The following is a 15,297-nucleotide window of genomic DNA, read 5'->3' on the forward strand; positions in this document are numbered from 1 at the left end:
CAGAGTGAGGTTGGTTAGGAAGGGGGACAAAAAAAAACATAAAGGGGAAGAGCAGAAGGGGAACAGAAGAAGATAGAAGGGATTCATTACCTGAAATTAGACATTTTTATGTCCTTACAATTGGACCTGAGAATGCCTAGGTGGAACACAGAGTTGTTCCTCTTATTTGGATTGGGCCTATCTCTTTCTATGGAGTCCCAGAACGGTGTGGAAATAGGAAGGGGAGTTAAATTAACATGCAACTGGGAGTTGACCACTGCTCTTCCCCTTTGCCCCATTTTTAATCCCTATCCACCCAGACCCCCATCAATTCTCATCCCCCCACCCCATTGGATTCTTCCACACTTTCCTCTTACACTCTACCCCCCCCCCCCCCCCCCACCACCACCTTTGGTCTCTGTTTCTACCAACATTTTCACCCCCTTATCAGATTCCAGCAGTGAAAGCTTTGATCTAATCACCCACTCACTCCTGCACCTAGGCCTTTTTTTTTTCTTCCCTCTCCTTTCATCTGGCATCTACCACTCCTCTGCCTCTGTCCTATTTCACCTTTGCTTGGTTCACTGATCCTGTGAAGGGCTCCTGTCTCACCCCTCTCCTGAAACTTCTTTGCTAACTTTCCTCAGTCCTGATAGAGTTTCAGCTTGAAACATTGACCATTCTTTTTCACCCACTGATACTGCTTTCCCCACTGAATTCCTCCAGTGGACTGTGTTTGACTTCTATTAAATAGTCATCTCAAATTCTAGATTTTCACACAGCTAATCAAGCCATGTTTTTCTTTTCTAAATCCCAGTGGATAAAAATCTAGCCATTCTAATATTTCTCCATAGAAAACTTAGCCATTTCAACAATTAATCCATAGACACTTAACCATTTCAGAATTAGTCCCTATGTTGCTTCCCTTGGATTTACCATCCTTCCTCAAGCAAGATGCCAAATTCTGCAGAGCACTCCAGATGTGATCTCACCGATCCCTCATTTAACCTTCCTACTTTTGAGTTCAATTCCCTCGAAATAAATCACAAGATTTTGTGTGGTTTTCATGTTATCAGCTAAACATGCACTAAACATCATCGGTCATACACCCAAAGCAATTTGCATCTCATTATTTATAATAATACTTTGTTTAACATTTCCTGCCCAAAATAAGCAATTTAATGTTGTTGTATTCAAGTTGTGCAACCTCTGTACATTGATACTATCCCATCTGTTTTCCCACCCATGTTTTAAAGAGGGGTTTGAATGAGGCACATTTTAGCAATTATTCTTTCCCAGGATAAGGGGAAAACCCAAATACCCATTGAATCCTGGAGCTTTATGCCTCTGCTTTAACTGATAATAGGGAAGAATTTGCAGATGTTGTTGCAAATTTAAAGTTCCTTTAACAAACTTACTTATGCAGAATTTAGCAAAGGATTGGAAGAGGAGAGTTATCTCACTGGAGGCAACTGGAAAGTTCAGGGCATTTGATATCTTCAGTGTTGCTCTGATCTGAACTCCAAAAAGCCTGACTGGAAAAAGCCTCCTGCTAAGAAGTTTCCTGAATCATCCATGGCTTCAGCCTCTTGCCCCTGAAGCAGGTGATGGCACTCTGTCTGGCAACACAGCCTCTGCATAACTTTCTTGTGCAAAACAAGGACTCGATCATCAATAATACAGAGAAGCACAGCATTTATCATGGTTGATGAGTGTTTACAAGTAAAAGGTGAATAGATTATTAGCCAAGCCTTCTGACAGATCTTCCATTCCTATTCGTTCAGTTGATCACCATCAACAAATGAATCTGAATGTGATTTCAGAAAACTCTCAGTCATCAGCTACAATGTTTAACTCATTGCTGATTGCTAAAAGTTTATTGAAATACCAGTCATAAAAATGTAATGCTGTCTATTTGATGAACAATAGTTTGCCCAGCCAAGTCTCACTGAAGTTCTGGGCAGCTGTTTGTAGTCGGCAATTATTATTATTTTTTAAAAAAAAACTGATTCACCAGGTTCTTTTATTCGACTAAAGGTTCAAAACTCCATCTTGGCCATAGGCACTTTAGAAGTGAAAAGGGCATCCCTCATAATAAATAGACAACATTAATAAGACAAAAGAAATTATCGTTGACTTCAGGAGAGGTGGCAGAGTCCATAAGCCTGTTCATATTAATGGCACAGAGTTCCAAAGAGTAGGTAACTTCAATTTATAATGAAGAAATATCTCCAATGACATGATCTGGGACAAGCACATCAATGGGACAATCAACTTTCTTAGAAGATCAAGGAAGTTCAGTATGCACCCATGATCTTCAACAACTTCTGCAGGTGAACCATCAAAAGCATAGCTACCAGATGCACCACAATGTGGGATAGGAGCTGCTCTGCTCAAGTATGGAAGAATCCTCAAATTAGAGAATGCAGTATAGAACATAACAAAAACTTCCCCCTCCATCTAAATCTCACATTGTGTGGAAAGGGCAACAAAATATACCAAAAGTCCCATCATGCATCAGACATACTCTCTTGTCTCTCCTCCCAACATTTTCCTGAATTAACCCCATAATAGTGCTTCATGTAGCCCTTGCTTGGGTCTTTTAATCTTGTTCATTATAATCCTAAACTCTTTAAACTGTTCCATGTACAGCTGTATGCAATGCCAGATAAACTGTTGATCAGTTCGCAGAGGAACCCTTCTCACTGTACTAATTATTTTTGACAAATAAACTTAAATCTAAACAGAGTGAACATTAAAGACACAAAGCAAGTAAACTACATTCGAGAATCTATCAGCAAGCTTTCTGAATGGAAACTAAAACTTAAAATTTTGATTCTCTTCTGTGGCATGGAATATAAAGAGAATCAAAATAATGGGCAATGGTGCAAAATTAAATGTAAATTTACCACATTTATTTTATTCATGTGGAAAGTTTGACTCTGGTTACTATTACAGTCTCAGAATTCAATGTTTCTTACTTAAATACAATCAAAACCAAAAAGGAAAATACTTACTGAGCTGAGCTAGGGCAATTCCCTTCACACACATTCAGTTCAATTGTTGCTGAACAGACTATGTAATGGACTTCTACTGAGATTCTAGTTGGAACAGATCTCTTCTTGCAAAAAACTATTGGAAAGAATAATTGAACAACATTATTCAGATTTAATGTTAACAAATTTCGTGACTTGTCCATGACAAGAAGTTCTGATTCTGACATTAAAAAAATGTTCAACAATATTCAAAAATATGTTGAATTGCAACAGATTGTATAGATTTGTTTGGGTTAGGCACGTTCAACCTCAAGAATATCCAGGAAAGGTGGAGAGATGCAGAAGGAAGCCGCAAGTAACTCTGCTCTAGCAATCACCCTCGCTCACACAAAGGAGTTTGGATGGGAAAGTAAATTACTCTGACCTAGCAAATGTGTGAATACATGATATTAATTTACTTAATGAAATTGGCATTAACCTGTGAATAAAAATATTATTATACAATTAGTACAACGTTTATTAGAAATGTTCACCTCATTGTCATAATCTATAGCAACAACATAGGGGAAAAAAAAATCAAACTTTGATTTGGAGAAAGAAATTCACTAAAATATTTAACCAAATTTTAACAAAATCTATCACATGTTGCTTAGCCAAAGGTTTAGGAGATAATAGACATACTACAGCTGCCCTTGGTGCAATGGAGCCAAGATGGGGAAAGATGAATGCATAAAACAGAAGAAAAAGGCTTCAGAAAGGGAAGGAGAGAAGGCAGGCAGAGGCTGGAAGGCAGAGGCGGAGGCCAGCAGGCAATAGGAGGAATTAGGATGACAGTGGGCACATGAAACCAGGTAGAGAGGGGAGTGGAAGGGTAGGCCAAGGTGGATAGGTTTGTGGGCGATAGGAAGATAGAACAAGGTAATGGGTCTGGGTAACAAAAAAGAGGGGAAATAAAAAGTGTGAAAAACTTGAGAAAGAATTTGTTGAATGAAATGGAGTGGGAAAGGAGCACTGCGGGTTACTTGAAATTTGAAAACTCAATGTTCATGCCATTGGGCTGTAAGATGGAATCCTCCATTTCCCAGATGTATGCTTTCACTTCCCTTCCTCCCAGACAGAACAGAGAAAATTTTCTTGGGGTCCTCACCTATCACCCCACTAAACTTTACAGCCAGCATATAATCTTTCATCATTCCAGCCACATCCCACTTTCAAGTTTCCTCTCTGTGACTCCCTAGTTCACACATTCTTCAGCAGAGCCGATTCCTGTTCTCCAGCACTTTCCCCTGTACACACCAGAGGTTCAACACTTGTCTCTCCACCAGCTTGATCACCACCTTCCAGAAACCTCAAAGCCCAAAGGGGAGGCAGATATTCCAACATGCACGTCCAACATCGGTGAGATTAAGCATAGACTAAGCAATAATTCATGGAGCATCTGTTCACAATGGTCACCTTGCAAATTAAATTACAGGTCATTTTAACTTTCCCTGCTGATTCCCTCAGCAACTGGGTCTTCTCCATTACCATAATGAGTCAAATGCAAAGTAGGACGATAACATCTCATATTCCACTTGGGAGGTCAACAATCAAGTAGCATGAATCCTGATCTTCCAATCTCAGTTAATACAATGTCTTCCTTTCCAATTTCTCCCAATTCATTAAGGTTCTTTCTCCCTTTGTTCATTATTTCATTTCCCTCTGTCTTTGAACTCTCTTCCCCTACACAATTTCATCTGGCCATTATTCCCTCCCCATCTGATCCTACCAGTCAACCATCACCTCTTCAAATCTCCTTACATTGACTACCTTCCCTCTCCTCTCTCCTGATGCAGGGATTTGGTCCAAAATATCAACAATCCCTTTACTCCCTCTTGCTGAGCTTCTGCAGCCCTTTAAAAAAAAAATTGCTCCATATTTCAGCACCTGCAGTCTTTAAGTCTCTACTGTTAGGAATGTTGAATTTGAATATTATATAAAAGCAAGAATTTGTACTGATCATAAAATGTTTACCTTCTTTGTTGCAGGTGTAGCAGCAATGATCTTCATCCCATTCTTTGTCCGACTGAACAAAAATAATTTAAAGGCAGAGTTAGTATATAATACATGCTCCTCAAGTCGATTGTGAATATTTATTTAATGATGTAAGAATTCTGAGATTATATCCATTAAGGTATAGTTTTAAAAAAAAGGTTCAAGCTTCTATGGAAGTGCTAATCCAGCATTTCAGGAATGCCTCAAAATACCACATAATATATTTAAACTGAAATAAACTATGTAAAAGCATGGGAGCCTTCCACACAACTGGTTCATGAGCATCTCAGGGCTCAATTCTATATTTATATCATTCAATGCAGCTGTGAGTTGTGAGGCCAGAAACACATGGTCTCGATCAATGGTTTTCAACCTTTATCTTTCCTCTCACATAAGTAATCTCTACGCCATAGGGGCTTTGTGATTAGTAAGAGATTACTTAAAGTGATAGGTGAGTGGAAAGGGATGGTTGAGAATCACTGCTCTAGACCCAATTGTTACTAAAATATTTTTCTTGAGAAAAATTGTCGTTGGCCCATTTCCTTTGGAGTTATGAAACCATGCACATAACGAGTCAGTTAGGTACGATTAAAACAGTGGTCTTCAAACTTTTTCTTTCCACTCACATACCACCTTAATCACAGAGCACCTGATAGTGATTACTTAAGGTGGTATGTGAGTGGAAAGAAAAAGATTGAAGACCACTGTTCTAGATGCATGCTTCAAGGAATGAAGGAATTTTAAAAAAGGAAGAGAAGCAGAACATAGAGGGTTCAGCAAACAAAATGAGGCTATAAAGATTTTATTTTATTTAAAACAACTTAAATAGCTATATTAAGTGCTTAAAATGTTTCATAGTATTTCTAAATTTATTTCAAATGTTTGAACCAATTCTCATTTTAGAGTTAACAATATTGTTAAAATCTTGAACTTTAAACTTTTTTTTAAAAACCATCATATTTATTTAACAGGATTAATTAGAAATTGGAAATGGAAATCCCTTGGAGATTTCACCTGATACATACATTTCTAGATTTTTGCTCTCTGTTTTCTTTGAAGTTGGCAACATGTGTCAGAAATTCACAGTTAACAGCAAGTCAATAATTCCGATTTAGAGACAAGGTAAGTTTCCTTGTTATCATCAGGTTGTATTGCGTGTTTAGTAGGAACTGACAACATACAAAATCCTACATTCTGGAGTTCATGCATTTTAAAAAATCTCATATAGTATTTCAGAATTTTTCTGATGGTCAGAAATAAAACAAGATACTGTAGCATCTGCTATGGCAGCACTATGGAATAAAGAGATGTCCACACGGGGCAAGGGTGAACCAGTAGCTGACTTTATTATTTGAATTGCTCGCGCTGCACGCAGGGGAACACCCACTTCCGGTGACGTGGGTGCCGTCTTCCGGAAGTAACATTGCAGCGTCCCTCCCTGGCCTGTGATGCGCCACCCAGAAGTGGGCGGTTTCCCCTAGGCAACATGTGGCATCAACTGTGGACTTCTCCTCTGGAGTGAAAGGGGACCCGCGCCGTTTGGAGTCAGACGACTGGGGCGGTGATTCGGCCTGTCTAACTGCGCAGTTGCTCAGCTCGCTACAATACTATAGTTGCTCTCAGAAATTACAAATCTTTGACCATTTTTGTTCTTTAAATTCCGTGTTTACTCCAATTAACTTTATAGTAATTATTACTTTCAGTTAAGTATTTTCATCCCACCACATCTACTTAATTCAGATTCCACAAGATCAATAACATTTAATAAATATAACCTGAATATTGTACAAACCTCTTTGCAAGGTGGCTGAAAGCCACAGGTTTTTCTGTGTGTTATGACCCCCTTGCTAGTGCAAGTGTGGGAAATGCAAGTGTTATTCTGGTCTTGCCATTCATCACCAATCTTGGAAAGAAACAGAATAAATTCATTAAACTGGCCTCACACAAAAATACAAGTGACTTCTAACAACAACAAAAAAATAGCCATCAACAGGAATTCCACAATTAACATTGTAAGCAAGCACAAATATTCTTGGTTTAAAAAAAAGAGCCTAAGATTTCACAAGGAACCTGCATTCCAGCAGGGCATCAATTGCTGTCCCAAACAGGGTTGTGATGTGAGGTGAGAATCCCTTCTATTCAACTCTCTTGCCACAAGAAGCATGACTTGTATGTCCAAACTGTGTAAATGCTAGAAGGGTTTTAAAAAGAGGTTGTATGAGAAAAATTGTTCAGGGATGTGATGGTGGGTCTGGTCACAGCTCACATGCTAGCTCTACTCCATTGCTTGCACACCTCAGGCTGAGGTGTTGAATTGTCTTTCATTTGCTTTTGCTAAAGGTGTAAAATATAAGCTGAGACTTTTCACTTTTATATAATTTTACCAAATAACCAGGATTTCCCCGGTCATAATTAACAAATAAATGTTCTTATTAATCATATTTTGCCCAAAGGAAATTTCAGAATCTGAATTCCTACCTTTCTTCGTTTTCCATGATTGTCTATGCAACCTGTTTTTTTAAAAGAAAATATGTTTATGAGTTCTGTAATTGATTTTAATTGGATACAATGGTTAAACTTTCCAAATATTAACTCTGAGCTTACATGTTGGAACACATTTTGTCTTGTCTTCAGATATTATCATTCCATCTGGACAGAAACACCCTTCATGATAAGAAACTTGTTTACTCCCACGTATCACTGAACTGAAAATAAAAATGCTAAGTTAATATAAGTAGAAGATGATAATTCTCTCAAACAATTTTTAGTCTTTGAACCCAGCAGCTGAGGCAGAAAAATATCCTCCAGGGATTCTCTCATAGCCACCTTGCTGAAAACTCCAAAGGATAGTACAGAATATGCCTAAAGAGCATCTCTAGATCATGTCACTGGAAAACTTACATCTCCTTTTTCACCAGTGACACCGGCACTTGTCGCAGCCCATGCAAGGGCTTTATATGGAACAGCTTTGAGGGGTTGGAACTAGATGGAAAACCCTTCAAACAACAGATAGGAAGAATTGGAAGGGTCCGTAGGGGTGGCAACAGTGCTACATAGCAAATTAGAGAATGAATTTATCAATGTAATGGTGCACAGGAGGCAAAAATACTTTGCATAGTTTTGTATATAATTTTATTGTGAATAAAGTTTATGGGGGTTGGGGGGGTGGGACGAAATCACTGGCACCCAGAAGCTCTCTCCAATTTCTGTCCTCATTGGTTCCTTTGTGTATTTCTTTCTATGTATGAGGATAACAATTAAGTTATTTCTTCAGGTTTTTGGGTTTCCAGTCTTAACCAGTTTACAACCTGCACACATTAGTTCACAGCACACTTCCCATGATTATGCAAAACCGTGACTGAACATAGGCATTTCCAATCTGCTTGACCATCTTCTGGTTAATATTGATCCATTGACCAGGCAGTGGAAGTTGATGATCTTCCTAGGGCTGTCTCTGTCTGACCATGTCTCTGACCAGCTCTTGAGATCATATGCTTTTAATGTGGCTAGTACATGTGATACTGCTTCTCTTCAGGATGTTGATGAAAGGGGATTTAATCAGAGATAAAACAGCTATCACTCCCTGGCAGCAGGACCATCATCATATAATTTCCCTATGATTCATTTTCTGTGGGTTTTACAGAAACTGAATTGGCAGTGGTTGTGTACACCATGTGACTCAAGAGCATGTCAGAGTCAAGGTGTCCTGTGGCAAACTACTCCCCTCCTAGCTCATTTAAGCCTTTCATACCATTTACAAGGCTCAAGTTAAGAGTCTGATTAAATACTCCCCACTTGCCTGAATAAGTGCCCCTTCAACAACACTCAAAACGTTACAGGACAAGGCAACACATTTGATTAGCTCTCTATCCGCAATCATTCACTCACCCCACCATTGAGACACAGTGGCAGAAGTTTGTGCTATTGACAGGATGCACTGTTTCAGATCACTAAAACTTAGCTAACGCCTTCCAAAACCATGATCTCTACCAGTTAGAAGGGCAAATACAGATACCAACAAAGCTGAGAACACCCTCTCCTGGAAGTTGACCTCCAAGCCACAAGGCATTTTTCCTGACTTGGAAAACCACTAGCCTTCCTTTACCATTCCTGGAACTCAAGAACCAGAGATTCAAAGGCAATTTAGCATCACCTCCTCAAAGGTAGTTGGAGATGTGCAATCAACTGTTAGCTCAGCCTGCAAAGTCCACGTACCTTGAATGAATAACAAAACAATGCTCTTCTGACTTATGATGGAAGGTCATTAATAGAATTGCTGAAGACGATGACTCCTTAATATTCCCCAGAGCACCATGTACTCCAGTTGAGATGATTAATCTTCAACAACCACAAACAATTTCCTCTTCCAGGGTATGGTACCCTACACACGCTCTGTTCTCACTGCTGCCTTCAGGAAAGAGGTATAGGTACCACAGGACTCACTTCACCAGATTCAGGAACAGCTGCTATCCCTCCACCATCAGACTCCTCAACAATAATAAACTCAATCAGAGACTCCTTTAAGGACTCTTACCTGTGCACTATTGATTTTTTTAAATTCTCGCTGTACTGCACAGTAATGTAAATTCATTATCTGTTTACAGTTCTTTTATTCATACATATGTTTACATTGTGTACAGTTTATTTTTTGCACTACCAATTAATTAGTTAATTCTGCCACGCCCACAGGAAAAAAGAATCTCAGGATTGTTTGTGATGTCATGATGCACACTGACAATAAATCTGAAATGACGAATCATTAATGTCAATTAATGTTAGTATTTCAGGTAAACTCAAATGGTCAATCAAAATTTCTGATAAGGACCCTTTCTCCATCAATCTCTGCCCTACTACAACCCTCCAACTTCTTATTGTTCATCCAGATTCCAGCCTCTGAATTTCTGCATTTCTCTTTTTTAGTATTCCTTGATGCCAAAATTGAACCTAGCAGCATGCATAAGGCAATTTCATGTCTTCTTCTTCTTTGGCTTGGCTTCGCGGACGAAGATTTATGGAGGGGGTAAAAGTCCACGTCAGCTGCAGGCTCGTTTGTGGCTGACAAGTCCGATGCGGGTAATATTATATGTTCTGTACTATTACTTGACAATAAATTAATCTTGACAATTATACCTCAATCACTTTCAATATCTGAAATTCTGTAATAATGTTTGGAAATAAACAATCCTGACCAAACCCAAATTAGCTCTCTGTGAGCAGATTGCACAGGTTCTGTTTGACAGCACCTGCCAACAACAGGCTTCATCACTGGAGAATGTTCAACTAGGCAGTCAATAACTTGATCAAATATATCGCACAAGGACACCTGGAAGAATAGATGTTATCACATGATTTTCAAACAAAAAATATAAATTCTGAGTTTTTGATGTAATCACTGATAAGTGATCTGATCATTAATACAGGACATATGTGTTGAGTATCAGGACCATCAATTATGTTGTCTGGGAAAGCAACCAGACTTGTTATCAGTGGGTTGTTTTATGAGTTTTCATTTCAGGATCAGGAGCCAACTGGGTTTAAAAAGGATATTAAGCATTTTTTGAGCATATTAACTATTTCTTGACTTTATTTTCTCAGGATTTCTTAAATTGCTGGGTCTCTGTCTTGCTTGTCTAGACCGCCAACCAAGTCATGAAACAAGTGATCACCTTGATTAATTTTACTTGGAAGCCTAATGGCTTGGAGATAAGTATGTTTTGAGACTAATTATTTTTTCTAAATGGCAAAGTAAGACATTAATTGCAGTCAAACGGAAACTAGAAAAAAATGCCCACACTTACTTGTTCTCACAGTAATCATCATATTGTTGAACACAAGCTTTATAAACAAAATTTTCCTTGCATTCCATTTCTAAAAAGTAAAATAGTTAGTTTTAAAGTGTACAATATTAGTTAAGAATCCAGAAAAGATAAAAATCAAAGCAATTTAAAAATATTGAGGGTAATGATATCAATATTTTAATCACTGGGTGGCCATTCCAAAGGAGAACATGGTCATAGGTTACACTGTATATGTGGTAATATATGGTAACCTATGTCCATATCCTCCTTTGGAATGGCCACCCTGTCCATATTACCAAACATTTCCATTTCAATTAAACTTATTCATATTACTTGGTATTTTTTGTATACATTGGATTCAATTTTTTTTCCCCATACCAGATATATAAGTGGAGATAAAATGCAGAGAAGCCGGTTCTGAAAGTGTCTGCAAGTCCCATCAAATCTGTTAAAGTATACAATAACTGGGGTCCCACTGGACTGCAATTTCAGAAACAGTTATTTATCATCAAGATATTCCTAACAACCTCTGCCTATAAATTACTCGCCCGTGGGCAAGCTTTCGTTTGCTCCCAATTCATATCTTCTGGCCACCTGACCTTTATCCAATTCTGGTCAGATGCCACTTTTCCCTTATTTTAGGCAGATCATTGATAGGGTACAAATTATAGACAGAATTAAAATATCCCAGGTTAGATGTCTTGGCCCACACTGCTCCATTCTACTATTCTGTTTGACACCCAAAGCTAGCCCACTGTCTGTGGATTTAAAGCAGATTATTTGAATCAAAATTAACAAATCGATTATTTATATAAACTGTGTCTAAATTAAAATTTGTAATTTTCCCAAATTCAAAGTACTTACTGCATTCGTCTGCGATGGATCTCCAGTCAACACATGTTTGTTTGTTACAATACTCAGCAGCAGATTTTATGGAAGTGCAGACAAGCTCTGAGGAATTTGATACACAATTGTCCAATTTACAACTATTATAATAATGGTTAAGCTGATCCTTAGAACAGTGTTCAAATAATCTGTAGGAATTAAAAAAAAAACATCTAAAGAAGAGCTCCATTATATTTTCAAATAAATGTTTACTTGTCAAACTGTATATTTGATAAAATAACATCTATGTAAAACCTAAATTAGGATTTTTTTCTTTGATTCCATTGAGAAATATATTGTTCGGATTTATTTATGTTCAAACAGTGGTAGGGTGTAAACCTTCTCTATTTCTTGGACAATGGCAAAGAATACTGCACTAGCCAATTAACAAAAACTGGCCTTACATTGTTCAACAGGAAAATCTTCAGACACTGCAATTGTTGTACAATATACAAAAGTGCTGGAGAAACTCAGCAGATCAAGAGGAATCTATAGGAATTATTGAGCTGAGCCCTTTGTCAAGGTATGAGCAAAGAGCAGGTAGGTGGCTGAATAAAAAGATGGGGCATAAAAAGAGAGCAGGGAAGAAGATGTAGCTGGATATGGGTGGGAGGGTAGAAGACAAAAAAGCTGAAAAAAGCTAGGGGGAGGGGGAGCTCACTGAATGAAGAGGGAAGGGAAGGGGATAAGAAGCTGGAGGAAAGGAGACAGAGGGATGGGGAAAATGAGAGAGAGAGAGGAGGAGTTTAACAGAAGCTGCAGAAGTTGATGTTAATGCCATCTGGTTGGAGAGTGCCCAGACAGAAAGTTAGATGTTGAGCCTCAGTTTGGGAATGCATGAGGCCATGGATAGACATGTTGGCAGAAGACAAGGACATGGAATTAAAATGGTTGGCCATGGGAGGTCCCTGTTATTGCAGTGCACAGAGCAAATGTGCTCAATGCAATTATCTCGCAGTCGGTGTCCAGTCTCTCTGATGTAGAGGACACAACAGGAGCACCAGATGTAATAGATGATCCTTAAAGATTCACAATTGAAGTGTCTTAGGTATTCCAATAACACTGAAAATAAAAAGACCCCAAAACATAATCCAATAGCAGAAAATTAGTTGAATGAATGAATGACTCAGTCCCCCTGTCATCATTTATTGCCATTAAAAACAGTGGAGAAGAATCCCGTGTGCCAACTTGGTGCAGGATTCTCCATATCGAATAGCCCCATCATCTGAATGCAACCAGAAGAGGATCCACAACCTTCTATGCTCACAGTTACAAAGATAAATGATGATATTTATGTTCAAAATTTGGTTCTCCATATCAAACTAAATCTTTATCTTAACCAATATCTAAAGAGATTAAATCAATTTCATTACTAAGATTTAAGGTTCCTTTATTTTCATGTAATAAAACAGGTGCAATGTTACACGAAATTGAATTTAATCTGCCAAAAGATAAAGATTCACCATCAGCAGAAATTATCCAGCACCCCTTACAGTCAGAGAAGGAGAAGCAAAAGTGAGTCCCCCCCCCAGGGTCACTGAGTGCCCATGGTTTCACCTCCACAGCCTCCGCAGCCACACAGACTTCAGTCCAAATAATTGAGAATCCGAGCTCCAGACCTTTCTTTTTAAAATATTTTTATTAATTTGAAAGAGAGAAATATTACATGTATATATTGATTAGATATTAATTAATTGTATAGCTTTTATATAATGCAATACAGAATATAAGTCACATATCAATTTTATAATTCTCAAAAAAAGTGAAATTTCCTTGAGAATTTCACCTTATATTCTAATATTGAGATATACCTTGTGATTATCTAAAGAGACCTAGTTATTAAAAAAAATAAAAAATACCCCCCCCCCCACTAATCTAACCCCTCCCACTAAACCGAGCTCCAGATCTGAGCCTCTGACATAATCAAGAAGCCTTCAGCGTCCTCAGGTATCCCGGTTCTGATAGCTGGTACCCCTTCAGCCAGTCTTTAACCAGTCTCCAGCATTCCACAGCCTGGTGTGAGACGTTCGTCCGCAGTCGCCAGCAGCCAACAGCCTGCGTGGGTTTCTCGCTTCAAGTCACCCACAGCCCGCCCGCCACCTGTGCGTTCTTCGTGCCGCCGTGCTCACCATCCCGTAGGGTCATCTCATCTGCTTCTCCTTTTCAAAAGGGCGGAGGGGGGAGTGGAGGCTCAATTTTCAGGTGTTCTGTGCCAGTCCTCTGCTATCTCTGAGTCTGCAACCCTTTGAAGCTGCTGCCAAACACAAACCCTGCCATCTTGGGTCCAGACCATGCCATTTAAAGCCTGTACGGAGCCATCAGTAGTTGGACTGGGAGGTAGAACCCTGTGGAGGAATGCTGTGTCTCATCTCCATGCTCTCTGTGGGTCCACACCAGCGGAAGCGCTGCCATTGCAGCAACTCTGCGAGTACCGTCATTGAATTGCCCAATTTTTCAAAAGTTGGGGTGAAGGTACAAATGAAGAGAGAAACTGGATAGAGCTGATTTATGCACATAATTGTCCAGATATTCAACCCAGTGTGGCATATTTTTAACTAACAATGTGCAAAAGCTATGCTATGCACTTTACTTTTCATTAGTAGTTATTTATGGGTTGATTTGCAACAGTTGGAAAATTAGACTGGGTATTTCTACTTATAACATGTATACAGCCATCAGTGATGGCTTTAGACTGGGTATTTCTACTTATAACATGTATACAGCCATCAGTGATGGCTTCTCTTTATAATGGTTTGGGATCACATATGGCCTATATGTGAATTGAGTCTGCCCCACAAGGTTGCTTAGCCAACCAAAAGATCATCAGGCTCCTAACTCCACCTTCTCCTATTGCTTTCATCTCCTTGGTAGTTTTCTGTGCTATCATACTGTGCATGTCACAGATAAAACACTTCTTCCAGTGTTCAGCCGAGCAAACACATGTCATTGACGGTGGCTTCTGACAGCAACCATGCAGGTGCAGATATGATTTGGATCAAAACTAAACTACATTTGTCTAAATGATCTGTTAAACAATTGTATGATTTTGATGGAGTTAACACAATTGGTCGGCAACACCAGATGCAGCATATACTCAGCTCACTATGTATATTAGCACCAACAATTTCTAGGCAAATATGTACTGCTAAGAGAAGTGGTTAGTTTCAACCCGAGTGTTTGGGGGAACAGGACGTGGAGAATGCATGTTTAGATCTGAATATTCTCTTCACTCTTTAACTTGCCTAGAAATTGGAGTTCACCCTTATTATCTAGTAATAAAGGAATGAAGGCAACTAAACAAGGAAAATGAAGACAATTAAACAAGCAAGATGGAACTCTGTTCAAAAAAGAACCAAGGAGAATAATCTCTGGAAAAAATGATTGCCTTGTGTATCATTAACTACACAGCAGAAGAATATATAAGATAACACTGATTCTTCACTATGTCTGTCTCTATTTTTTCCATGAAGGCTATAATAATTAATGTCTTCTGAAATTCAATAGCTGTTAAAAAGGCAAATATGGTTATTCTGTGCGGGCAAAATCAAAAAGATAACAAAATGATATCTTTACCAAGGGAAAATTATCAGTACAGTCAATAGATA

General features: G+C 38.7%; 1 protein-coding gene and 1 long non-coding RNA gene across 2 annotated transcripts in view; one reads left to right on the forward strand and one right to left on the reverse strand.

Annotated features, from left to right (window-relative positions):
- The window catches only part of LOC138748173 (mucin-2-like), a 77,814-nt gene that overhangs the window by 1,696 nt on the left and 60,821 nt on the right, over nt 1-15,297 (reverse strand). The window contains exons 36-42 of the mRNA XM_069907947.1: nt 11,672-11,841; nt 10,808-10,877; nt 7,614-7,714; nt 7,488-7,519; nt 6,802-6,912; nt 4,989-5,040; nt 2,997-3,111 (exon numbers count right to left, since the gene is read on the reverse strand). Of these exons, the coding sequence (XP_069764048.1) occupies nt 2,997-3,111; nt 4,989-5,040; nt 6,802-6,912; nt 7,488-7,519; nt 7,614-7,714; nt 10,808-10,877; nt 11,672-11,841 (651 nt within the window). The remainder of the gene's footprint in view (nt 1-2,996; nt 3,112-4,988; nt 5,041-6,801; nt 6,913-7,487; nt 7,520-7,613; nt 7,715-10,807; nt 10,878-11,671; nt 11,842-15,297) is intronic.
- On the forward strand, nt 10,585-15,115 carry LOC138748180 (uncharacterized). The gene is made up of 3 exons (XR_011347853.1): nt 10,585-10,716; nt 12,109-12,215; nt 14,939-15,115. It is a non-coding gene; the product is annotated as an uncharacterized lncRNA (long non-coding RNA).

This window comes from Narcine bancroftii, chromosome 13 (genome assembly GCF_036971445.1).
Source record: "Narcine bancroftii isolate sNarBan1 chromosome 13, sNarBan1.hap1, whole genome shotgun sequence".
Classification (NCBI taxonomy): Eukaryota; Metazoa; Chordata; class Chondrichthyes; order Torpediniformes; family Narcinidae; genus Narcine; species Narcine bancroftii.